This window comes from Balaenoptera physalus (genome assembly GCF_965194825.1).
Source record: "Balaenoptera physalus genome assembly, chromosome: 1".
Taxonomy (NCBI): Eukaryota; Metazoa; Chordata; class Mammalia; order Artiodactyla; family Balaenopteridae; genus Balaenoptera; species Balaenoptera physalus.
The window spans coordinates 170,988,302-171,016,247 of record NC_138882.1 but is presented as its reverse complement, the minus strand read 5'-3'; the positions used below and the strand labels follow the sequence as shown (position 1 = coordinate 171,016,247).

At 38.7% G+C, this 27,946-nt stretch overlaps 1 protein-coding gene across 2 annotated transcripts; it reads right to left on the bottom strand.

Moving 5' to 3' along the window:
• Positions 1-55: 55 nt before the first annotated feature.
• Positions 56-27,946, bottom strand: PTP4A2 (protein tyrosine phosphatase 4A2). Of its 2 annotated transcripts, XM_082411991.1 has the most exons (6): positions 26,958-27,337; positions 11,268-11,966; positions 9,093-9,185; positions 5,206-5,336; positions 3,821-3,895; positions 56-2,576 (listed from the first exon to the last, which is right to left on the bottom strand). In XM_082411991.1, the coding sequence occupies exons 2-6, from the start codon at positions 11,361-11,363 to the stop codon at positions 2,468-2,470; spliced, it is 504 nt and encodes a 167-aa protein (XP_082268117.1). In that variant the 5' UTR covers positions 11,364-11,966; positions 26,958-27,337; the 3' UTR covers positions 56-2,467. The 2 variants fall into 2 exon arrangements, 1 of the variants encoding a protein (XP_082268117.1); XR_014250521.1 differs by lacking the exons at positions 56-2,576; positions 3,821-3,895; positions 5,206-5,336; positions 9,093-9,185 and having other exon boundaries at positions 11,404-11,966; positions 26,958-27,946.

Below are 27,946 nucleotides of genomic sequence, written 5' to 3'. Positions count from 1 at the left end.
TAAGGAGACATAAATGAAACTCAACCTGAGGGTGGAGAACAAATGCACAGACAAAGAGCATGTAAAATATGTTTTATTGTTCTTTAAAAGGGCTCAGGGTTTGGTTTTAAATCAGGCTGCACACCTTTCATCAGTCTGACATCTCTCTCACCATGTCAAACTGGCTTCAGCTAGCAATACTTCATTAAATCCAAAAGAAAAAAAAAGTTTAATTTTGAAGAAAATCCAGTTCTGAGAACAATTAACATTAGTCTGTAATTTAAAACAAAATGAGGGCTAATGTTTCATGTTGCTTTATATACCCTTCTCCTCATACAGAACCAGGAATGTAATTTTCCTAACTCAGGCAGGCACTGTTACTGGTGGATACTGCTTGCTCACTCACACACACACACACACACACACACTCTCACACGCTCACTCTCCCTTTCTCTCGCTCTCCCCCTCCCTCCTTCCCTCCCTCCAAACAACAAAAATCAGAGCATGTCAAAGGAAAAAGGTTTGTTCTGGTATTGATCAAAACCCTTGGAGTCAACAGTCTATCTGAGCTTAGAGGGTATGCTGTTTTGATCTTGAGCCTATGTTAAAGGAATCTACTGTCAGGTTCTGAAATAAAGAATTTTGGATAGTACCATCATTTTTCACTTTAAAATCCTAGAAACAATTTCAAAAAGCATTATATTGTTTTGTTTTCTGGGATGGGGGAGAAGAGAATCTACAGATTTTCATTTATTTAAAAATCAAAACAACTCGGCATAGGAAATAGGCAGTTCACATAGCCAGCCAACATCTGAGGTATCATCAGTGTGAAACAAGGTCCCGGTCCATTCCTACTGGCCTAGCTGATCCTAACAAAATGGGAAGTTTATGGCTCTGCACAGCAAATTCCAACAGGACAAGATGACCGTAAGACTTTATTCAAATCCTTAGAAGCAGAGCACTATTAATTATGTAATATTCAGATGGAGAGTGCAAGAGCCCCTGATGGTATCCTCCAACTTGCTTTGTCAATGCAGCCTGGTCACAACTGCAAAGGAGCAGCAAAACAGCTTTTCTAGATCAGTACATTGAACCCAGCAAAGAATCTGCAGAAATGATACTACACCACTGCACTAGCCACACAGTCGCTTTGCTACACAATGAGCTGCTCTATGTCTCTCTTCTACCCTATTATGGCCTGTGGACACATACTCACTAGGCATTGTTGGTTTTGAACCAGCAAAAAAATTTTTTTTTAATCTCACAAAGAACCTAGTAAGAAAAGAACAAGGCAATCAGTGGTTAAACTGAACTGTACATATAGGGGGCAGTTTGGGAAATACCCATTACAGGCATTTCTCAAGTCTAAAATATTGTGTCTTTGCTGCTACTCCTTTGACTGTTCCTGAAAATTCAGAGTACAAATAAGTCCTAAAATAAAAACTTTACACTAACAGCATTCTCTGACATCATTAGACAGAAAATCAGAGTAATGCTACAGCCCACAATTCTACAAGGTGTAGAAAGTGTGCTAATGCTCTGCCTGGACATATCTTTAGTGACGGCCTGGAGTACTCCCCTTCCGAAAACAACAATCTCTGGGACATCCACTTAGCTTCATTGGTTGGAAAAGAGATGAATTCGACTCTCAGCTAAGTTCTTTGAGAGACTCCTCTTAAAATGCCATTTCCCCACAAATTTATCAAAACAAAAAAGGGTCCTGGCTACCTTGCCTAATGTTGAATAGGGTTTTCAAGAAAAGAAACTAACATGAATACCCCATCATCAGTAAAGACTAAAAAACACCTGGATCATATACTATATACGCCACTGCCTTTTTTTTTGTTTTTTTCCTTTTTTTTGGTGTTTTTTTGTTTTGTTTTTTTCCTAAAAGTGCCCAGGTGGGCTTAAGGCTGCCAGACTGCACGCACATCTACAGCAACATGGGCTTCTCCTATTTCATCTACAACTTGTATCCGGGGAAAAAAGAGGGATAGAAGAAAGTGAGAAGAAGGGAAATATATACTGTGCCTTACCCCCCGCCCCCAAGAAAGAAAGAAATCCACAAAAGGGAGATCTATGTGCCAAGCATAATGGAAGAGTGTGCTCCCCAAACAGATGGTTCTGCAGAGGCTAATGTTCTGCTGGTTTTCCTTAGAGACCTATTTTGAGAAAGTTAAAAAAGACAGGAGATTTTGAAATAATTCAATTCTGGCAGAAATTCAAACTCCAACACTAGGAGCAAAATCATCCTTCACTAAATTAATCCTTTTTTTTTCTTTCTCTTTTTCTTTTCTTAAACATTTTATTCACGTTATAGAGGGACTTCTTTTTTGTTTGTTTTTTTCCAATCATTAGGAGAGTGGTTGAGGAGTACTGAATCCATCACTACTCTGATGACACAGTTAAGATTCCAGATTCACATTTCCAGGTACCAAGAGTTCCCTCTAAATGCCACGATCAAGTCAGCCTTCGTATACATTCCTTTCTACTGAACGCAGCAATGCCCATTGGTATCTCTGAAGCGTAATCGCATCTTAGGTCGGTATTTCTCCAGGTAAAGCAGCTGTTTGGAATTGAATGCTCCCCTTCTTTTTCTGAAAATACAAGAATGGCACACTTTATCATGTAAAAAAAGAGCTGCCTGATTCACTGAAATGTGTATTTATGGCCTATGGCCTTTCTAACTCTACACAGCTGAAAACCAGCATATTTCCCATACAACATCACTTCCTAAGTGAAAGGGCTGAACTGAAACATGAACTTTGTGTGCCTTCCTAAAAGAAGAAATAGACAAATTTTCTTTGCTAACTCTCATTAGAGTCTATTAATCGCTTAATAAAGATCAGAATGGTTAATCCAGAGACATCTGACTATACTCTTCCCAATTAATATATTCTTCATATTAGAAATGGCAGCAAGTATTTAGGATAAATGAGGAAGTATTTATATGAAGCAGCAGACACAGATGGCATTCCTTGAAATATGTTATCTTCCTAGAGCTGCTACCATACATTTCATGCCCTTTGTCACAAACAGTCATTTTTTATTTCTTTCTCTCTTTTTTTTTTTTTTTAAGAAAAGGTTAGAAAGGGAAAGGGCAAGACAATAATTGCCAAAGAATTCTGGACAAAAAAATAGCACGGCCTGTTATTCCAGACTACTGTCAAGATTCTGTCTGGGCACTACCATCCTGATTCTGTGACTGAACAGGTCACTTAAGAATCCTAGGTGATTAACTACTCCTTTTCTTCCTTTCCTCTTTGTCACAGAGAGTTACATTTGGAAGGCATTTTGGACAGCCATTAAAAGAGGCACCAGATCACTGAGACTCAGCTACCTAGCTATTCATTTTAAAGATTCCTAGGTGTTCAAGTCATATACTGGACATATTCTACAATGTCCAAATTTGCCACCTAAATTAGAAAATCTTTAAATCTGGGAGCCAGTAGTGTTATTGTGAGTCTCTTTAGCACTTGCTATTTTTGATATCTTCAAATAATATTTTAAGCCAAAGACAGCAAATTACCCTGTACTACGAATGGGTACTTTTTATAATTTCTTTCTCTTGTATGATTTTGCTTTGTGTGGTTTTTTAAAATTATTTATTTATTTATTTATTTGGCTGTGCCGGGTCTTAGTTGTGGCACGCAGGCTCTTTGCTGAGGCATGCAGGATCTTTAGTTGAGGCATAAGAACTCTTAGTTATGGCATGTGGGATCTAGTTCCCTCACCAGGGATCAAACCCAGGCCCCCTGCATTGGGAGCTCAGAGTCTTAGCCACTGGACCACCAGGGAAGTCCTGCTTTATGTGTTTCTGAACATAAAACTTCATACTCACTGTCTTATAAACTGAACTGCATCTTCGTACTTCATTCCACATTCAATCAAAGCAAGTGCGACCAGCACAGGTGCCCTGCAGAGATAAACTCATTTGTAAATAATCACAGGTCTTTGGAATTAAAGGATTTTTTAAAACCCAGGATTACGTATTACCAAAATTACATAAAGCTTGAGCTTTCATTGTTCCTGTATACTAAAATATCTGATATTTTTCTACATAGTAAAAATATCTAAATCATTATAGCTTCTATGGTATTTTCTATTTTTAGTAAAGTACAAAATTCTAAACCTTTATTAAGAGATCTTTACTCTTTAAAACATCATCACATTATATCTCAAATTTTCACATCATTTTATGTCACCAAAAATCCACTGATCTTTAACCATTATCATAGTAAATGACCAAATGGATTATCTTGAGTGTCTCAGAATTTTCGTTACAAATCAATTTTAATATCATCTCTTCATCAAATACTAAAGAGGTGCTAGACTTCCTCAACAAAATCCTTTCCATGAGCTAGAAGAGCGGCAGAGAATTCGTAATTAGGAATTGCTTTCTATATATATATATTAATATAACAAAGGAAATGATGTTTTTAATAAGCCCATTATAAGGCACTAACTTTGGACTGACTACCTAACTAGGATAGCTATTAGTTTAAAAAACTGCCCCAAATCAGGATAAGGACTAGAGACGTCTGACCCTGAAGAAGAACTGTACAACACTAAACTGCAAAAAAGGAAAATAGCAAACAAAAGTGTTCAGCAGAGGTAACAGCCTGAGTCACCACCACCTTGAGGCAACAGCAGCTTGCATTAATGTTTGGAGTCAAAGTGCACATTATAAATTGACATTCAATCTACTGTTGATGAGTGTTGCAACACCATTCCATGCAGTGCTCAAGGAAAAAGATTTTAAAATCAAAGTCAGCTTTCATTCTCCATACATTTCCTTTCAAAAATTTAAGGTTCAACCATCTGCTCTTCATCTATTAACTTCCATTCATCTCAATCTAAAATTAACCATGTACACATTCTTCAAATCTAAAGTTATTTTAACTTTGTTGCCCATTTCAAACACCTAAACCTTTGATTACTGGAAATGGAGAAAAAGAAAACATATTGAATTAAGACTGTATTTTTGGCTCAAAGATAAGTTAATTACATTAAACCAGTTTCAAAACAACTTATGAACCACCACCCACTAAACCCAGACTCAGACAAACAATGAAACATAAAAAGTTATTTTGAGAAATCATTACACCAACTTTTGCTCTCATTTCCTTTCCTTTCAGGCAACTTAATATTCAGCATAATAAATGCAGTTTCTATCAAAGTGAAATTTTTGATAATGAATTCACAGACAAAAGGGGAAGAGCTTACCTTCCCAGTCCTGCAACACAATGCACTGCAACACAGCAACCTGGCTCTTCACGAAATTTGGTTTTTAGTAGGTTTAGCCAATCGTCAACTATCTGATTAGGGGGTGGTGCTCCATCGTCAAAAGGCCAATCCTGGGAGGAAAAGGTCTTTTACATTAAATTGATATTTTCTCCAGAATTAACATCCTAATGCACAACAGCTGCATACACAGGGCAGGCCTAATTGCACTAACTGTACTACATGTACCTTTTTTTTTTTTTACTAAACGTATGTATGTATGTATGTATTGCTGCATTGGGTCTTTGCTGCTGCGCGCAGGCTCTCTCTAGTTGCGGCAAGCGGGGGCTACTCTTCGTTGCGGTGCGTGGGCTTCTCGTTGCTGTGGCCTCTCCTGTTGCAGTGCATGGGCTCTAGGCTCGCGGGCTTCAGTAGTTGTGGTGCGCAGGCTCAGTAGTTGTGGCGCACGGGCTTAGTTGTTCCACGGCATGTGGGATCTTCCCGGACCAGGGCTCGAACCTGTGTCCCCTGCATTGGCAGGCAGATTCTCAACCACTGTACCACCAGGGAAGCCCCATGTACCTATACTTAAACACACAATTCTGATCACTTCTGAAAAATGATCCAAGATCAAAATTCAAGTGTGCCAACTTAGCCTTCTCAATGAAGCATACACAACCAGCATCACAAGCATCAAACTTTTTCTTTGGAAATATCTCTTACCAGAGTGATAAGAGGCTAGCATTCTTCAAATATTTTATGTGAACAGAGCACTAATTAGACATAATAGAGAAAACTAAAATTAAAACCAAGACAAAGTAAGAGAGGACACACCACCTGTCAATAAGATTTAGAAGTCCATTTTGGCAAAGTGTACCAACTGGTATCTCATTGGTCTCTAAGAATATAAATATTTTTGAGGATTACCCCCAAATAGCTCTAAGTTATGATGTCTTTTCTTTAAAGACTCTCTGATAAGTAATTTCCAACAGCAGATCATAATAGAAACATACTACCATCTTCGTGCTTACATATGTATTTTTTTTAAAGTCAAGCAGCAAATATTTTTAAAGCTCTGCCTAAATTATACACATCCCATTTTACAAGTACAGTGCCACATGATATGATCCTGGGGAAATGAAAACCATTTCCTCAAGTATTCCCTTCTCTTTTTATATTCATTGATTTGGGTTGTTTTTCAATTAAGACCAACCCCATGTGCATTCACAATACAGGCAGGGATTTATCTTCCTTGTTACCTCGCACAAGGTCCTGAGAAACCAACACAAGTCATTTTGAAGAAAGGGGGAAAGGGACATTCACATGTTGCATCACACCCTCTGTCCCACCTAACTTCAAGGACAGAAATGCAAAGACACTGGGAATTTTTTTTTTTTAACATAATACTATTCTAATGAGACTGGATAAGGACACTTTAAAATACTAGAGAAGGAAAAAGGGAAAAGTGACAGAGCACTAAATTGATTCTGCACTCATTACTGGCACCACTAGAACACTTCATGGAGCCCATTAGCCATGACAGCACATTATGTTTGCCAACTACGCCCCATAATTAAAGGCTGTCGATGTTATCATTATAAATGTCACTACAGAGTTTAACTGTAAATAGCAGTAAAACTAGTAAGTACCTTAGTCAAGCGCTTACTTCCTCTAAAACTCCCTAAAATGCATCTAGTTAAGAAACAATAATATGAAATATGCTTTACTTACTCATACAAGTAGTTTTTATCCAAAAAAAATCACTAAAGCAGTCATTTAGAAGCATCTGAACTTCAAACTGACATGGCTGAAACCATCATTAGTCTTTTCCAATGTGCCTCTGATTTACAAGAACATTGGTCAAAGGGTTGAAAGGTCTCACTTTGGGAATATCCTCTTATAAAGTGTTCCAAACCCTCTTCACCTAGCAAAAGTAAATTAGCAATCCAACTTAAACTAAAATTTCTGCCTAGGCATTAGGGAGAAGGGAGGGATGAACAGGTGGAGCACAGAGGATTTCTAGGGTCATGAAACGACTCTGTATGATACTATAGTGGTGGATACATGTCATTATGTATTAGTCAAAACCCCTAGAATATACAACACCAAGAGCAAACCCTAATGTAAATTATAGACTTTGGGTGATGATGATGTATCAGTGTAGGTTCATCAGTTGTAACAAGTGTACCACTCTGGCGGGGGATGTTGATTATGGGGGAAGCTATGCATGGGTAGGGTCAGGGCATATATGGGAAATCTCTGTACCTTCTGTTCAGTTGTGCTGTGAACCTAAAATTGCTCTAAAAAATAAAGTTTATTTAAAAAATTAAAAAAAAAAAATTCTGCCTAGGAAAAAAAAGAAATTCCAAGCTTAATTCTAAATATCCTTGTTTTTTTTTCAAGCTTTAGTTAGACCTTTAGTTTTATCTGATCACAGCTCTTTAAAACAAAACAAAAGCCTAGAGTTAAAGGCCTGGAATAAATCCCAGATCTACCATTATCTTCTACAAACTACTTCAAGTTCTTTAGTTCATTTCTATTTCATAAAGGTGTTTAACAACATTACTGATTCAAACAGACTACGGTCAATCTGCAGTTCATTTTCTCACCCTGCCAACTGTCAAGACAAACTGATTTCTCATCTACCCATTAAAGAACATACAATACAGGAAAAGGAACTTGTATTTGGTTTAATTTCATAACTTAAAATTCTGTTTTTATTTTTTTAAACACAGGGCTACATTTTATACATGTTTATACTTATCCTCAGTGATTTCCAGCCAGGGGACCTTAAAGTCATTTAGAAATGGGAATGCAAGCAAAGTATTATTACCATGCCATACTATTAAAATACATTTTAAAAAACATAACGTTTGGCTATTTGATTTTTGTGTTTTCACCAATGTGGAAGTGAGGAAACTTTATGCATCAGATGTGAGACAACTGCCTTACCAACAGGACATTTATTTTCTTTGCATCAACTGCCTTCTCAACTACTAACCAATGCAATGAAGACTACAGAACTAACTCTCAATAAAAAATAGGAACATAACCTTGTACCATCATCTTCCTTATTACTTTCTTCCTACCCAACTACTTCAAAACTCTTCAGTTCTCTTCGCACTACAATGCCCTCCCACAACCATGTCAAATAGCTCTAAGACGCTAAGACTACAAGGTCATTTCAATACATGCTACTGTAATTTAGACAACTTTTTAGGGAATAAAGTATAAAATTTTACCTAATCTGAAGTTCCTGTTTCCAATAATGAAACAGCATATTTAGGGGCCAAGGAGAAATTTAATTCAAAATAATTCCAATCACTATATTCAAACTGAATTATGAAAGAAATCTAATCATACAAATGCTTCTTAGAAACCTACCAAAAAGTATCAGAAACTATGCTAATTACTCTGGGGCAAGATGCCTTCTCCCTCTCCCTACTTATGCTCTTCTCCCACCTTTTTGTCCCCTACAAGTTATCCACAAAATATTAAGTAACCAATTTGTACTTGCAAAGCAAGAGAGAATATTTCCATGTGATTTAAGAATGTCTGATGGAAACTACTTTCAGTTAGATTCAAACCAGTAGCCTAGAAACAAAAGCTAGGTATCACATTAATTTCCTAGAGAAAAAAAAATGAAATTTCCATTCTCTTGAAATAAGTATGCACTAAATTTTGCCTTTTTTGTTGAAAATACTCTGCATCTGTAGACTTCAAGGCCATAAATGAACAAAACTGCCAATCCAATGGAATTTTAACAGATTGCTATGATTACTGTATCTCCTGTAGGTTTAAAAAGCAAACTATGAGTGCCAAGTTTTAAAAATATCTGTTTGAAAGGTACAACTTGTTTGTAGTGAAAAATTAAAACACTACACACTCACTAGAACGTGGATTCCTTCTTTTTCAACTGGTGCTTTATCATATGTAGCATCACAAACTCGAACCAAAGTTGTCACTCCATACTTCTTAAGTTCCTTTAAAGAAAAACAAATATAAGGAAACTTGTTTTTAGAATCTGCAATGAAAGCTTTAAAAATATACTCTCATAAACTGAAACGAGACCTCATTCTCAAAGATCAAAATCATTCTCGTTCTAACAACATATACAATAGACATTTTTGCATTCAAAGTGGAAGCATCAATAAGGCCCACCTTTGTAAGGGGCAATTTGGTAGCATAACACAAAAACTTTAAAAACATGCATACACTTTGACCTAGAAATTCTACTTCTGGGAATTTATACTAAAGAAATAATTAAAGATATACACAAAGATTTAGGTACCAGCATGTTCAGCACAGGTTGTTTGGGATGGTATAAAGACAGAAACATTAATGGTCCAAAAACAGGTGAATGGTTAAAGAAAGTATAGCACATCCATATAGAATACTATGACAGCTATAAAAATAATACTAAGGAGGTTGGGGAAATTTTTCTAAAATACACAGTGTGATCCTATCTATATGTATATTTATAAATATATACATAAATACAGAAAAAAAACATCTAGATGCCAGGTATTAACAGTATTTTTAAATTGTCTTTTGCTTATCTCTATCTTCTCATTTTTATGTACTAAGTACATATTGCTCTTTATAATTTAAAGAAACAAAAGCAATTTTGAAATTAAGATTAAAAAGTGGTATTATATTACAAAGTCAAGTAACACACAATTACAGCCAGAAGTCTTGCTCCTTTAAAAGTTTTCCTACAGTAATGCCTAATCCAGTCACTAACTAACTTCAAGAGGCCACCGACATCTTTTTATAGCTGCAGGAGTCTACCACCAAGGAATCCACAGGCTGAAAATAGTATCATGTAATTCAGCCAGGCTTAAAGGTGACTGAACAACCTGAGGGCATACCGGCCTGGAATTAACTTGTACGCTGTGTACACAAAGTTAAGAAGCTCAGAGAATTAAAAATATAAATATGCAGGACAGTGATATCCTACAAGAAGTGTCCATCATCTGGTTATCTAAAGAGAAAAGTTATTTTAATTGCTAAAGGACTTCATTATTCACAGAAACACCTTCTCATAAAAGACTGAGGAAAGTTGTTAATGTTATATAATGAGTCAGAAATTTTTAAAAATTTCGAAATACAAATAAAATCCCATTAAAATGAACTCCACAGTAGCTGTTCATTGAAAGTTTCCAGTAGAAATTTTTTATGGTAAATATTTGTGACCTTCAGCAAGTCAAAACCTCTTCTGAACTCAGTTTTGCCATCTGTAAAGTGAGAGAGGTAGATTTAGAATCCCTAGGAGTTCATCTAGCTCTCTAAGTCTACTCCATAAATACATCAACAGAAATCATTGAGACTGAACAATCTGAGAATGATTAAAAAGCTTATATTCAAATGCCTGTTGAATAAAGTACAAAATCTTTCTCTACTACTACCAATAGAAAAAATGCAGGATCTGACATAAAAATGCTACCTATAATACCTTTCCTTCCCCTAAATTTCTGGACCCTTGAATAATGTGGTTCCTATTGCTAAGTAGTTCTAGGGTAGCTTTTCATCAAAAGTGGTTAGGGCATTTGAGGAAGAAATGGGTTTTAGTGTCAGAGATAGTTCTACCACATACTGTGTGCCTTCAGGCAAATTACTAAATCACTCTGAACCTCAGTTACCTCATCTATAAGGGAAATAATGGTACCTATACCTCATAGGGTTATTGTGAGGAGTAAATGATATAATGCATAAAATTCCTTATTGTAATGCTGGGTACGTACTAAGTATTCAATAAATGTTAATTAGCTTTATTATTGAAACTGTAACAAAAGAACTGTTAATAATGTTCAAAGGAAAAAACACAGTACTAGACAATCTCTAAGATCTCCTCAAATTCCATAAATGTTCTTTTAAAAATCTGTTTTAACTAATTCAACTCAATTCAAACAAAGACTGGTAAGATCCACAGGATCTGTGTCACCCATACTCCAATCACAGAAATAAATGGCTTTGTGGTAAAAGATTTCTTTACAGTGGTGTTAATTTTTAACAGGATTTTACCTAAAACTCAATCCAAAAGGTAGACCATGCTACAATCTTACCTCTGTGAACTTGTTGAGGGTAGCATTGGTAGGGTTGTGTGTTATCAGAAAACGCATGTTCTCATAGGAGATCTCCACAGGGGCTGGACGGTTCATTATGGCAAATAAAAAGTGTGAGCGTGCGTGTGTGAGTGTGATGGGGAAAATGAAAAAAAAAAAAAAAATCAATAAATCTTGAAATGTTTCACAGCAGAAAACATTAAAAAGACCACTAAAATGCCTATTATCGATCAGTGTTTTCTCTATTCAACTTGTTTATTAAGAAGCTTCTCCCTTCAAGATAAGCAGAAGTATTTAGAATCCACTTGAATCCAAATTCAATTTGGGCCTCAATGTCTGCTGATGGATACCTTCGGACTCCAAAAAAATCCAACTACATACGAAACTTAAGCAGCCTTTACTACATTTAGGCACTAGTGAGACAAGTTAAAAGAGTAGGTCGCTTTCCACTTTTGTTTACTTGATGCTTAATTTTACTGGAGTCATTAAAAGATATATGCTTGCAATTAAAAAAAAAAAAAAAAAGCCAACTATTTCTGAGGCCAGTCTCGGTGTCCAGAGTCTTCAAGGCAATGTTAATTATGGCACATAGAACCTCCAAGCTCACTTGTCAGCAGAAACGCTGTGCTGAGCCTGGCAGAAGTCTGCCCTCACGCTCAGAATCGCCATAAATGTGCAACGTATATTCCAACGAAAAACCTGGAGGAGAAAAGCATAAAGAAAATGAACTGGAGGTTGACAGCAAACACAATGCCCAAAGTCAAGAATACATTCTTTATGAGCCCAAAGACATCTGAAATGGCGCCACTTCTAAACTACTGCCATCTACCAAGAATAGGACAGAAGTATATACCAAGAGTTTTAAAAGTCAGAGATTTAAGTTAAGTACGTCTTGGGACTTCCCTGGCAATCCAGTGGTTAAGACTCCGAGCTCTCAATGCAGGGGGCCTGGGTTCCATCCCTGGTCAGGGAACTAGATCCCACAATCATGCTGCAACTAAGAGTTTGCATGCCACAACTAAGGAGCCCTCGAGCCACAACTAAGGAGCCTGGCTGCCGCAACTAAGGAGCCCATGTGCCGCAACTAAGGAGACCGCCTGCCACAACTAAGACCCAGCGCAACCAAATAAATAAATTAAATAAATACTAAAAAAAATAAAATAAAAGACACCGTGCTCTCACTGCAGGGGGTGCAGGTTTGATGCCTGGTAAGGAAATTAAGATCCCGCACGTCTCATGGTGCAGCCAAAAGAAGTTAAATATGTCTTCCTTTTTTCAAAACGAGGCTCAATAAAGTTCTGTACTAATAAGATTATTTCTAACTCAAGTCATTTTTAAATGAATTTTTAAAATCATTTTAAATCATTTTTAAATGATTAAAAGATACTTAAAACTTCACTCCATGGACTCTTTCATAAAGTTCACATCAAATGATCTCCTTATTTTTCTGCTTTGATGTTAACTATCTTTGGTTAAAATTATATCTGTAAATGGATGAAGGATATTTACCTAAATTCCACTTTGAGGATTTAATTCTTTCAATCCAAAATATATGCATTGGCCCCATTTATGATATCAGTTCATAAAGCACTTTCAAAAAATTATCTTCTTTTCCTCACAACTCTAAGTAGTTTTTAACTACCTATGAAGAATGAGGAAAGAGGATCAGAAAAGTGACTTGTCTAAGGTGAATGAATTAGCTGAGCCCAAATTCAGACTCTTTTGAAAAGTCCTGTATTTTTTCCAAGGTACCACAATTCCAGCTGACTCAGCTAATATATAAACCCCATTCTCTCATTTCTAGTCCAATTTATCTTTTTATTATTTCTCACATCACTACCTCAAGAGTACAAAAGCATCCAAAGGTTAATGATTCACAGCAGTCCCCTGCCCAAATATTAATTCCTACCAAAACAAGGCAAGAAGAGAAGTGGCAGAATTTTTGAAACACAGTAATCTGTATAGCTGGCTCAGTCAGAGTGTCAACATAATCATAAATTCCTCTGGAAACAGGGACAAGGTCTAAGTTCTTCTACTTGCCTCTTCCCTAAGCCACCAATAAATGCTTATTTAGAACTCTAAAAAAGATGACTGTAACCAGACAAATGAAAGAAAATGACTACAGAGGCACCTGCAGGAAGAAACTGAAAGAGATAAGAACAAACCTAAGCCTCAAACTTTCAAGCTTAATCTTCTATCTTCAAGTCTTCTTTTTATGATATGCTTAATGGCATTTTATTTTGTAAATTATATACTTCTGATTATATTACCATAGACACAAGCGCAAAACTAAAACATTCCTAAAATATGAGAGAGACGCAAAAAATTCAAAATGGCATTGTAAGAACTTCAATACCTCAGCATAATGAGTTATCCACTACAGTAAAAACACAAAACTTCTACATTCAAACTAACAAAAACATAATACACACCATCACCCTTCCTAACTCATAATCTAACTCATAATTCTAACTGTAACCCTAAAACACAGCCACTTTAGATCACACATTTCATAGAGTACTCCTTGTACAGTCAAGGAATTTTAAAGCTGGCAGAAACTTAAGAGATCAAATACACTGACCTTTAAAAAAAAAAGATGCTGTTTGGGATCCAGAGAGATTACAAAGACTTAAGTAAGACCACACTGCTAATTAGCAGCAGATCAAGGACAAGAACCCAAGGTCTTATTTTCCCTCCAATTTTGACTAATGGAGGTATCCACATATTTTTCAAGTCATAATCTTATTCATGACAGTGTAACGTTTCTTCAAATATTTGGTTAGATGTTCATTTCCAACTCTGTGACCTTATAATAAGGGGAGAAAAGACTATTAAAATAACTACTCAAAGAACAATGGTTTGCGTGCAATGCAGAGCAAAACACAAGGAAATTCAAACCTGTTTGAATCCCTTTGGTTTAATGCTGTTATGGCAGCTAAGATGTGTGTCAGCTGAGAAAGGCACTGAAAGACCAGCATTGTAGTGACAGCCAGGCTTAAAAGGTTACAGCTCTAGCATTAAGTTTTCTACCCAGTCATCAGTGTTTGTCTTCTCAGAAAACAGAACAACCTTTATCCCATCTTATTCCTCCAAGCTCAATTTGAAAGGACCACTCCCAGGGATAAGGATAATTTATTATTAAATTTTCAATTCCTTTTTATTTTTTTTTGGCTGCATGGCTTACAGTATCTTAGTTCCCTGACCACGGATTGAACCCAGACCCAGGCAGTGAAAGCGCAGAGTCCTAACCACTGGACCGCCAGGGAGTTCCCAGATTTTCAATTCTTAATACCATACTGAGATCTCCAGCAAAGGAATTTCTGCCAAATTAAACACTATGTTCTATCAATGTTAACAGATGCATGATAAAAGCAAGCTTCTGTTCCTTCCCCCTCCCCCAGGAGTTCAACTACACATTAACAGTTAAATGTTCTTGCACCTGTCAATTCTGATAAACTAATGTTAGTTTCTGTGACACCTATAAGAATGCCAAGCAAACAGTCTGTAAAAAAAATCATAAACAACCTACCACAGCTGGAAAGTACTCAACAGTACAGAGCCATACATTTTAGCATAAACTCAGCACCTGTATACCTTACTGGAAAACTTTTTTCTAAAGTTTTCTCTCTGGCATTGATTCTGCTCTACCTACTTAAGTAAAAATTGATTTTTACTTTAATTTACCAGATGATGGAAGGGGCTGGTTTACTTGACACATAACAGTGATCAAATTCAAATACGCATCCAAATATTCTCTCCACCCTTTATCTTTTATAGAATCTAACTTTTAAAATGTTGAATTTGGGAATTTCCATTTCCTAGGCAACATTTCCATTTTTAACAAAAGAATATGACTTCACTGAAGGATTAGAAACGATGGTCTGTGACAGAGAAATCCTTTTAAATTAAAGAGGGAAGGGGAAAAGATAAAGAAGAATGAAGAAAGGGTGCTGGAAGAAGAACAAGCAAGCAGAGGTCTACCAAGCTAAGACAGCGCACTGCCAGTAAGACTAAGTCAATAACACAACAGAGACTACTTAAAACTCTGAAGAGGGGTATGTTACAAGTTTAAATATCCAGTGTCAATGCTCTACTGCTAACATCTACCTAGATGAGAACCAAAAGGCATGAAATAATACAATATCCATCACTTAATCATGGCACAATGTTAAAACGGAAAACCATGGAGAGGTTAAAAAGAATAAAACACCTATATAAACTGATATGGGAAGATGGCTAAGAGATACTAATAAGTGAAAAAAGCAAGGTACATGATAATATAAGCAGTATATATAGAAATATTTGTGAGTACTTAGTATGTTTTCACTCAGGCCAGGAGCATGATTTACAATATATACCTTCTAAACAGTTTCTGTTTTTTTCCCTTGTACACTTATTACCTTAATTTCTTTAACTTTTTTTTATCTTTTTTTTTTTTTTTTTGGCTGCACCATGTGGCATGCGGGATCTTAGTTCCCCGACCAGAGATCGAACCCACACCCCCGGCATTGGAAATGCAGAGTCTTAACCACTGGACAGCCAGAGAAGTCCCTTTAATTTTTAATTCTAGGATGATAAAGAACCTACAATGATTTACAATTTAATTACATCCTTAACAGTGCTATAACCACTGGATTACAAAGAGCCTCAAAAGGGCTAGTCCCTCTGTCCCTGGCAAGCCTGTACCTACACATTTCCAGAAAGACAGCTTTCTTCTTTGTTAAAGATACTAAATTATGGAGTAAAATTCAGATCCTGCTTTGGCAACTGTAATTCTAAGTTCAAATATAAATACAGAGAATACAAGGGCATGAACGAACTTTACAAAATCAGCCCCATTTAATGTAACCCACACTTACTGGGCATCCTTTTAAAATTCCTGTCAAGCCACTTACAACAAGCTTTCCACTGAGAAATCACCTCTATTTCCAAATTAAAGTGATGATGCAATAACCCTCTAATTTGATAGGTTTTGCCAGTATTCACCAAATTAAAAACAGTACATTATAAGTAAATGTACAAAAGAACTCTAGATCTTAGAAAATAAAATCTAAAAGCAAAGGTCTCAGGAACAAGTAAGTATACATTTACTGTTTACTTTTCTTAGCAGAAATTCTACAGGAAGTCATGCAAATTTGAGTCAGCGTGGTTTCTACAAGCAGACAACATGAAAGCATAATATGGTATACAAGACTAACACCTTGCAACAATTTTTTCCTAAAACAAATTCATTTCACCTCATTGAAGACACCTGCATTTCCCTTAAAATAAGTATGAATAATCTGTCAACAGTAAAGAATTCATTCTCATGAAGGACTAGACACTGCAATTTGGCCAGTTAAGAATGTATAAATTCAAATATTTATTGGATACATAATATGTATCATATATTCTTATAGGGGCAGCAAGAGCAGTAAACAAACAAAAATTCCTGTCAGGATAGACCTTATATTTTAGCAGGCAGAAAAAGATAAATAAAACATGCCACTGCTATGGAGAAAAATGCAAAGCAGGGGAATCTGCAGTGTCAGAAGGGAGAGGGGATTCCACTTTTAAATAAGGCTAGCAGGAAATGCCTCAATGAAAAAAGTGACCTTTTATCCTAGGCCTGGGGTTTTGAGCCAAATAGATATTTGAGGAAGCATTCTAGGCAGAGGGATTAGCTCTTGCAAAGGTTATGAGGTGGGGCCATGCTTGGAGTGTTCTAGGAACAGCAAGGGGGCCAGTGCTACTGGAGCATATAAGGCAAGGGAATGAATAGGGTCAGAGAAATAAAAAGAGAGCCTTACAGGCCAACAGAAGTATTTGCCTTTTATTCAGAGAAAAATAAGAGGTTTCAAGCAAGAGTGACAATCTATGTTTAAAAGGATCACTCTAGATGCTATATGGAGACAGATTATGAGTAGTAAGGGTGGAAGCAGGGAGATCCGTAGGAACTTGATGCTATAATCCAGGAGACAGATAATGGTAGCTTGGGCCAAAGTAGTAGCAGTAGAGAGGATATGAATCAGTTTCAAGATATACCTTGAGGTGGAACCCAAAAAGATTTGTCCACAGACTGGATATGGGGTCTGTGGGGAAAAAAAAGTCAAGGCCCTGAGTAACTATTATGAACTCGCAGAAGGCTGACCGAATATTCACAGACTATTCAGACAACAGACCATAAAATCTTCAAAACCATCAAGAAAGAAAAGCAAGGAAATTCCTCTGTAAAGTACTACTGTATCTACTGCATTTTGACCATTTGAGATTAAGACTTGTAAACTAAAGAAAACTCAACATTGCTAATTAAATACTCATCTTCTGGGGCTTCTCTGGTGGCACAGTGGTTAAGAATCCGCCTGCCAATGCAGGGGACACGGGTTCAAGCCCTGGGCCAGGAAGATCCCACATGCCGCGGAGCAACTAAGCCCGTGCACCACAACTACTGAGCCTGCGCTCTAGAGCCCGCGAGCCACAACTACTGAGCCCACGTGCCACAACTACTGAAGCCCGCGTGCCTAGAGCCCGTGCTCCACAACAAGAGAAGCCACCGCAATGAGAAGTCCCCGCACCACAACGAAGAGTACCCTCCGCTCGCCACAGCTAGAGAAAATCGACAGGCAGCAACGAAGACCCAAGGCAGCCATAAATAAATAAATAAGTAAATAAGTTTATTTTTTAAAAAAAAACCATTCATCTTCTGGGTGGGGGACTGGGTGAAGTAGGTAAAGGGGATTAAAAGGTACAAACTTCCAGTTATAAAATAAGTCATAGGGTTGTAATATATAGCATAAGGAATATAGTTGATAATATCGTAATAACTTTTTACAGTGACAGATGGTTACTAGACTTATAGACGTGATCATTTCACAATGTATTTAAATGCCTAATCACTATGTGTACACCTGAAACTAACATATTGTACCGACTAAATTTCAATTAAAAAAAAAAAACAAAACTCACCTCCTGGTTAACTGATCTCAAATTGGAAATTTTTACTTTCATACCTATTCCCAACTCATCAGAGCCCTGTAGAAATAAGAGCTCTACTCTCTGTACTACTTATCTTTGTTCATCCCCTCTATTGTTGCATTTATCATACTAAAAGTGAATACATGTGGCTCCTTGAACTTTAGACCATTCAAATTAATGTTAGTTTTCTTCCCCTACTGACTGCAGTCCTGGGGAATTGATAAGGAAAGAGGTATCATTAAATTCTACAGAAATTATGATCCAAAATATCCGTAAACAAGCTAAAAATAGCAACACGCTTCTTACTGCTAAAAAAAAGTTTCAGAGTTACTCCCTTGGTTATTCCCACTTTTCCACTTCCTCATTTAAGGAGGGAACTTGAGAATCAAGTTCCAGTACACAAATCAATAATCAGTTCTATAAAAAGAAAGCATGACCTTGATGGTGGGAAAATATCTGAACACTTCAGAACCAGCAGGACATACATGGCCTGCCACTCAGAAAGGAAAGGAAAGCAATTAACCAACAGATCACACCTGCTTCTGAGAACAGTGACAGTTATTTTCTGAAGTCCCGTGGGCTCTGTTCCCACTCAAATGAAAAGGGAGTGGTTTTCAAATTTGTATGTACCCTGGCGATTAGAAGTAGTTGTCCTTTTCTGGTAATTCCTACCTCTACAAATAACTGTAAGACAAAAATTGCATTAAATATTTTCACACCACACTTGAAAATATTTACTTTTCAATTTTGTACTCCATTGTTCCTCTAAAGATTAGCAATTCCCCAGCTGAAACTCTTTGTCCAAATATGTTATTTTTCCTTTCAGAAATAAAATTTAAATGAAGATAATAGCACTATGGCCAATTTTCACTTTTTCTAAAAAATTATTTCAATACCAGTAAAAACATTAAAAATCCTAACAACACCATTCTAGTACGGAACATTATCTTATTGTTTTCAGTGAATCTTTTAAAAATTAAGTTAAATAGCTCTATTAAATTGATTCTATTCATTCATATTTCCATTTCCAAGGAAAGGTATCATCAGGACTATCCTCTCCACGGGCTTTATGTTTAAAGACTTCAGTTTATGTACCTTTCAAGACTCCCAAGCCTCTTTATTATAAAGTTTAAGCACCTTCTTTTCCTAAAAAACTGTGGTAACCTCCTTCATACAATAAAGAACTATCTCAAATTCAGCTGCATTCCCATAAACTTAAATCCTAATATTTGTTTTCTTCTTTCCCTCCATCTTTCTTTAATCTCAAAAGGATAAATAATTTTCCTGGAAAACAATTTAAGTCTTAATCATTTTACTTTAGTTTCCAACATCACTATACATGCATTAACTCAAGAACCACTGAATTATTTCATTAATAAAGAAATGTATTTGAGATTCTGAATTTCAATTGTAATAAAGCAAACTCAGTAGTAAAAATCCAAAAGGACACCCGAATTCACCCTGTCAACACCACTTTGAAATGTTTTCTGAGCTATATCAGGACAGTTAGAATGACTGTAACAGCTGCAAGTTCCCTGAGGTTGCAAAACAGATACTTGGGAAAAGGTTATTTGAATCACCTTTCAAAATAACCTACAGCACAGGAGCAGCATGCAAAGCAAAAACTTCCAGGCTATTGTTAGCATTATTTAAAATGTATGTTTCAGAACTTAGCAGTTTATGGGTCAGCTTAACTCTTTCGTTTCCCCATTTTGTCTAACATACTGAGCATATTTAAAGGTCCTGTTCAAGTATCCACCACCAAAAGGGGGGAAGGAAGCTCTCTATGTACAGGATACAGAATAAAAACATTCCAAATTACATCTTGTCAGCATAAATTCTTTTGTTTGAGCCCCAGAAATTTTTCTGCTGTTAGGGCATTTTGGTCCAAGTTTCCCCTAAGTAAGTTACACTTCACTTCCTCTCCTAAACTTGTTTCTTATAAATCACATTATACTTCACAGCCATCTCTCTGTGCACTGAGTATTAGTACAAGATAAACAGACAAGAACCCAAATAATTCAATTTGGAGCTGCTGGTGGCCTTTTAAAATATACTGTCTACCCACTAACTGAATTGCCCAATAATGACTTGATGCTTATTTTCATAAAATACAACATTCAAAAGTCTTTAGAAACCATACAGTTAAAGCAGTTGTTTCACATTACATATGAATGTGAAGTAAAAATGGTGAAATACCTCTTTAATTCCATGTCAAGGGGTTATTATTCTTTGCTCATCAGCTTAGTTCAACATGGATTCACTTTCCTTCTCTTCTCACTTAAAGAATGCAAAATTTAATCTTTCGTGTCCTCTTCCTCCAAATGCTTACTGAGATGAGGGACAATATACCAGCTCTGAATGATACTAAAACTCAGCCCATCTAATCTTACAACAAGCATCTGTGGAGCTCTCTTTGCATACCATTATAATCACCATCCAGGATCAAAATCCTAGAAGAATCAACGTGGGTGAAAAATATTTGATGATGAGCATTAAAATTTCATTATTAATGCTACATACTCTGAAGACACAAAATAAGCATGAGTAGAATGGAGTAGGATTAATTAAGACTTCTGAGGAAAGGGAAAATTTTTATGACAAGACTGGCAGAAATAGAGACAGGCCATGGTAGCGTGACTTGAGAAAGGAACTAAGTCTTCGGTTAGATAGCTCTGAGGAGGCCTTGACCATGCTGAGAATTTTAGACCAATTCAAATGCAATAAAAGCTCTTAGGAATTTTAAAAGTAGAGTAGTAGTAACTCTTTGCTCACTGAGAGAAAACAAGTATTGCCATATTGGTGGGCATCTTCTGATCTACTGAGCCGCTCCATAATTACCAGCAAGCTTCACAAAAATAGCCTCTCAGCTTACTAAAACCTACCTGATTGTTGAATTCTTTTTCCTAGTAAATGGATACAAGTTTAACTAAATTCTGCTTGGTGATGACCTCCAAATGAATATCTCATCTCACCAGAAAAACAATTCAGAGTTTAGGCTATGACTTAAATTTGATGCGCTCTTCATCCAGAAAGATCTAAATTATTTGAATAATTTAAACCAATCACCAAAAGGAAACCTGTTTGTAACCACACATGCAGAATGAAGAATGTCACTAGAATCTATTGTTTCTCCATCATATCCTTCTCAATTTGCTGACAAATCCTGCTGATGACTCATATCCTTCTGTACTAACCAGTCACTCTGTTCCCTCATGACAGGCTTTTCACCAATAATGGAAAGAAGGAAACACACCAATTTGTTTTGCTATTAAAAACAGTAAATATCAACATATGTATATAAATCCAATCTACAAAGACTGTGGTGGTACAACCTAGTGAATGTTTCCAGTAAAAGAGTGAAAAAAAAAAAAAAAAAACCTATGCTCAAATCTCAAAACGAAAAGACTAGAAGAAAGCAGACTTGATTGTGAATTTGAATTCTTGTCAAACAATACATTAGTTAAGAGCCAACATTTTTGACCACTGCAGAAATAAAAATATAAAGTAATTTATCTGATCTGCTAAAGCAAATATATCATGTGCACATTTTATGCCAAAAGAATTAACATTTTCTGAGAAGAATGAAATTTCAACCCAAAAATACATGAAAGGAATTAAATTCTCTAAAAGGTAAAGAGGGTTCTAATGGTCAAAATATTTTTTCAAAACAGGCTCAACTAGCAAAGAAAGGGTCACAGAAAAGCTTAATCTAAAAATTCTCTACAGTTTAAAAAAGAATGTTTGTTGTGCAATGTAAATTTATATTTAAATGATAAAATTTAGTTTCTAGATCACTTAAAATGGAGTGGATGCTGTGTTACAGAACCCACGGGTAAGAAATCAGTGCAGGCAAACAAAAAACATTTGCATTCAAATCACACAAAAACTGTTGGTATAATCTGTCAACCCCTCATAGCCATTTTTCTGGCAGAGTTTATGCCCTGTAAATCTATACTGACTGATCAGGGAAAACCACCTCAACATGTGCAGGAGAAAGGTTATTTTCTCATCTGGGTCCTAGTAACTCCACAGGGTAACTGTGGAAAGTGGACAGAGCCTGCAGTGCTGTGCAGCTTCTCTCATGGAGGTGTCAGAGTAGTGACAGTTTCTGGTTTAGCCTAGACCCCTACAACTCCATGGAGCAAAAGATTCAGATACAATATCCACTTGAGCTCTACACCAAGCAATTCTGTAAGGTTTCAAGTCCCAACAGAGTGGCCAGGAAGTCAAAGGAGCTAGAGAATGTGGTTCAGTCAGTACAATGAAGGATAACCAGAGAAAGCTATCAGACACCTCTGTATATATATACTAGTTCTGAAGTTGAAAATGGATAAAAGACTCTTCTAATACTCCAGATTAACAGACTCAAATCACCATTTCCCAAGTAATTTTAATCAGTGGCATCCACTGTTTATTTAACAAACCCAAGATACAAAATTATCCAAACTGTAACATCAAGGACTCTTGCTTTACAAACTTCGAGAATCATCATCAGTTTCTATATAACCCAACTAGTATCTTGAGAAAAATCTCAAAGCAGCAACATCCCCCAAAGAGCAAAAAAAGTAACTGAGGTATCCTTTAAAAAAAAAAAAAAAAAGAAAACTAACTAAAAACTAAATTTCAAGCAAAGAAAAGGCAATTTCTTTAACATCTACTAATTCCTACATAATCCCCTGTAAAATGACTACAGTTAACTGGGGAGGAAAAAAAAAAAAATGGTTAGAGACTTAAGTACTTTAAGCCCCAAGGGGAAAAATTTTTTTTAATCCACTGCCATCTATTTACTGATACTCTTTAACTAGGATTCAACAACTGATCTCTAAACCAATTTTCTTATCTGTAAAATTAGAAGAATGCCACTTACTCACTCCCAGGGTTATTATGAATTTAAAATGATATGATTCGTGATTTAGCACACAGAAGATTCTTAAGACGGTAATGTTGAAACCTAAAGCATAATGTTGGACTTCATAAGTACTCCAAGACCTCAAAATCTCTAACTACTACCCTAATTCAATAAACATAACTAAGTCTTCTACGTTAAAACTATGGGTCCTGATTTCCAGTTGCTCAAAATTTTTAAAGATCACCAACTTCTACAAGTAGTATAGCTGATGAGATAGCACTCGAAGAAATCAACCTAATTTAGGCTTCCCTCTAACTTAAGTTTCACTCTTCCAAGAGCAACAACTAAAAATTTATGTACTGCTCATCTGCATCTTATTCGTAAATGCTTTTTCTAGAGGCTTCACTGGTTACCGATCCCACATTCCAACAAAAAAGAAACAGTACAGTCAAACCCTATAAAATAAATCTCCATTCAATTTCAACTTTGTGTCTCAAAACCATAAAGTGTTCTGTAACTACCTCATATAGAAATGCCATCTTTAAAGACAAAGTGAATAAAAAGTTGCATCTTAAGAAAAATAAATGTTTTCCCTTGTTCACACAAATGTCTTTTCAAGTAAAACATAAACATGGGGCTTTCAGACTTTTTAAGAAACTACGTGCAAAAACATTCAAACATTTACTCTTCACTCTTCCCTAGTGCCACCAAAGTTCAATGATGTTGTAAATGGTTTCTGCCTATAAATTTGGTTCGTTCAAATTAAATATTACTTGCCTGACTCATGGAGGGAGTGGTTTGACTTTTGCTGTTCTGAGTCAGAATATACCGGGTTCAGCAGTTCTAAAAAATTTTTCATTTATATAGGTGGTCTAAAATGCTAGTAGCCTTTTCCAGCTACTAAATATAAGAAACTGTTGCATTAGTAGAAAAGTCTTAGTGATAATAATACTTTGAGTCTGTAGTTCAATTTATAATTAACAAAGTGCTTTCATATATATTTTCTCACTTGATCTTCAAATTCTCCTGAGGTAAAAATCCCACAAAGCTGAAGAGAAAGACTTTCACAAAGAAGTGACAACTTCTGGTTGACTCTTAGCCCCATTAATACACTCTTCTTTCCCCCAAAATAAAAAAACATTTAAAAGGCTGCCGGGTTTCTTTAATCAGACTTTCCTCTCCCAGACATATCCCAGGTGCCTCATAAGACTCTTGTCTCAAAGCACCCTAAGGCCCCAGGAGAGTTCCAAGGCAGAATCTCCACCCACATAAAAGCCTAGCCTAACTTAGGCCCCAAAGAGCCTCAAGTCAGCATCTCCTAAATGATCTCCTTGCCTCCAGCCATTCAGTCTTCTGCATTACCTTCAACATCTCTCATCTGTACAAGCTGCTAGGTCACTGTGTGGATGAGAAACCTCAAAGAGAGACAACCTAGCGAGGGTAGTTGATGGTATAGTGGAAAAATCAAAGACTTTGGAGTCAGACTGACCTGGGTTTTTAATCCAGCTGGGACAAGTTACTTCACCTCTTTTGAGTCTCTATATCTTCTCATCTCATCACTGTAAGTCAATGAGGGCTCATCACTGTATCCCTAACGTCTGGCAAATAGAAACCACTCAACATGTGCCAAATGAATGCAAATGAGGACACCTACCACCTTTTAATAGTAGCTGTGAGAACTGAATGAGAGTATAAAAAGCACCTGGTACATAGGAGGAACTTAATACTAATTAATCTGGACCCCCACCAAACAGTATCAATACTATTTACTGTTTCTGAAAGCAGAGAGCATGCTAGTGATGGAGAAAAGGACACTGTAAGAAAAATATAATTTGACTTCTAATTACACACCAATGCTTTTGCTTGTAATTCTATCACGTCTAGTACCAAAAGGACCACACTACTCTTTGCTTATATTGAAAAGACTCCCAACTTCTAAGAGACTTCCCATCATTACAGTATAAAATCCATATCAAGGTACTCTTCATCAAGAACCCCTACTTCTACAACATGAGAATCTGGGAAAACTCCATGACAGTAATTAGTCCATTCACTATCCACTATGAAACAACTTTTAAAATGAATACCAGCAATCAACTTCTATCTTCACCAACATAATGGTATGCTGGCAAGTGATGATGAAGCCTTAATAATGTGTCATTCTGGGGACTTCCCTGGTGGCGCAGTGGTTAAAAATCCGCCTGCCAATGCAGGGGCCATAGGTTTGAGCCCTGGTCTAGGAAGATTACACATGCCACGGAGCAACTAAGCCCATGCGCCACAACTACTGAGCCTGCGCTCTAGAGACCACGAGACACAACTACTGAGCCCGCGTGCTGCAACTACTGAAGCCCACGCACCTAGAGCCCATGCTCCGCAACAAGAGAAACCACCACAATGAGAAGCCTGCGCACCGCAACAAAAAGTAGCCCACACTCTCCACAACTAGAGAAAAGCCCGCGTGCAGCGACGAAGAATGCAGCCAAAAATAAATAAATAAGTAAATGTATTAAAAAAATAATGTGTCATTCTGAAGCCTTAATTTCCTTTTGCACCTTGAATAAGGCATAACTTCACTCACTTCCTGTCTGAAACTACTCTGTAATACAGAGGAAGGCAGCCAGTAACCACCATATTTAATCCAGCAATGGCTACAGTTTGGTGACGCCATACAGACAAGCATTTGCTGAATGCCTACAATGATGCTAGAACTGCTAGATACTTAATACATTTCTTGAAAAATTCCAGAAAATAATAAACTAGCCTATGGTTCTTCTTCATCATCAACATGTTACACCATTATTATTATCATTATTATTACTTCTTAAAATCTTCTCTCCACAAGGGTAGGAAAGAGCTAAAACCCAAAAAACATTTCTTGAATTTATCTAACAATAGAATACCTCTCACCTGAAAAACTGACAGTACTTTACAAAAGAGTCTGTGCAATACACAAATTCTAGTTAGCTCTCAGAACCCCAGACTAGGATGGGATGCCAATCATATGTTTGACAAATTTGGAAATTCATGTCCATGTCATGAAATACGGGGGGGGGGGGGGTCACATGGCCATTAGATGGTAGTGCCACTGGAACAGACTTCTGTACCCTCTCCTCATACTTGAACCCAAGGACCCAGGGACAAGATGCTCCTGGAAAGAACTCCCTAACCCAGGACACCCGGGTTCACTATGGCCCTAGAAAACGATCAAGGAGAGCCTCCAGGAAGCCGGCTCACAGACTGGACAGTCGCAGGCACACACCTCCACACTCCCTCATCTGCCGTTTACCTTCTCCCCAACCTCTCTCACTCTGCACTCAGATTCTCCCCCCCACCACTCTACCTCAGGCACGCGAAACTCTCCCTCCCGCACTTACCCCACTCTCCCATGCACACTCCTACTCCCCACACTCACTCGTTCCCACACGCTCCCCCTCGCTCTCCTCCCACCCTCCTGACACTGTCCCCCCTACCGTCCCCCACTCGCACTCCCCCTCACTCTCCCCTACACACACACACACACAGACTGCCCCCAACTCCCCCCAACCACACTTTCTCCCCCCCACGCTCTCTACCCCCACATGCACACTAGCCCTGTCCCCAACTCACACTCTCGCCCTCACGCACGCACATCGCCCCCCCACTCAACATTCTTGCACACAACACTAGTCCCTCCCCCTCCCACACGCGCGATTCCCCCCCCTGCTCACCCACCCTCGCTCTCCACGCTTCCCGGCCGCGCTCCCCCCGCCCCCGGCCCCGGCCCGGCCCTCCTTCCGGGGACGTGTCTCGGGCCTGCACTAATGGCTGCGGCGCCTCCCGCCCTCCCCTGCCCCGAGGCCCCGGGAGCCAGAGCGGGGGCCGCCCGGGAGCAGCGCACTCACGCTGGCGAGCTGGGGACTGGGCATTGAAGTCCGGCGGCGGCGGGAGCGAGGAGGCGCCTCTCTCCTCAGTCACCTCGGCGGCGGCGGCGGCGGCGGTAGCGGTGGCGGCGACGGCTCCCCCCCAGCCTCGGCGCGCGACACCCGGCCCGGCCCGGCGGCGGCGGCGGCGCGTGTCCACGAGTCCGTCTTGCTGCTGCTGCTGCTGCGGCCGCCGCTGCGTCTCCGGCTGCCGCCGCTGTCCCCACTGCCGCCGCTGCCCTGTGGCGTCGCCTCGCGCCGTGCCCGGCCGCCGCTGCCGCTCCAGCCGCTACCGGACGGACGACGGTTACAGCCCGGCCGATCGCGCCGCCGCCACCACCGCTGCGCGCGCAGCCGGAACCAGCTCCCGCCGCCGCCCCTCAGGGGGCGCTGCGGGGCGCGGCGCGCGCGCCCTCCGGCCCGCCCCCCGCGCCCGCTGACTGGCTGGCGGGCCGGCTCGGGGCGGTGAGGCCCGCCCACCTGCCCCGCGGGGCGCTGACCCACTGCCCTCGGCGCCTCCCCCGCTCCTCCTCGTGGTTCGTTCCGCTCAGCACTCCTGGCTGCGGAAGGCGCGTCCATGTGACCGGGGAGGGGGGGGCAGAACCTGGCCTGGGTGTCCTTCGCCCACGCCGCGGCCCGCCCATCCGCACCTGGACTGGGCCAGAGCTCGAGGCCGCGAGGTGACCCTCAAGGTCGAAGGGCCTTTTCCCGCGGCCAGGCCGTGAGGCCTGAGGCCAGATCCTGACGGGACAAGGCGGTGACCGAGCCCTTTGCTCGGGGATTTCCAACCCAGAAGTGAAAACCCAGGCAGCTCAGTTCTTGGCTGCCCTTTCCCGAGGCCCCAGATAAATGGCGTGTGCGTCTGCAATAGCGAAGGATATTTCTGCGTCCCCCTACCCTTACTCCCCGGCCGCGCGCCACACACACACACACCCCCAGACCTAGGAACCTCGAGCAGCAGATCAAAATTC

Bases quoted from the DNA above. Each gene is read 5' to 3' on its own strand.
- PTP4A2 (XM_082411991.1), bottom strand. From the start codon at position 11,363: ATGAACCGTCCAGCCCCTGTGGAGATCTCCTATGAGAACATGCGTTTT. The intron at 9,186-11,267 runs GTAAGATTGTAG...TTTTCTTTAAAG, and splicing joins CCCTCAACAAGTTCACAGAG to GAACTTAAGAAGTATGGAGT. The intron at 5,337-9,092 runs GTGAGTGTGTAG...TTTTCCTCCCAG, and splicing joins AAGAAGGAATCCACGTTCTA to GATTGGCCTTTTGACGATGG.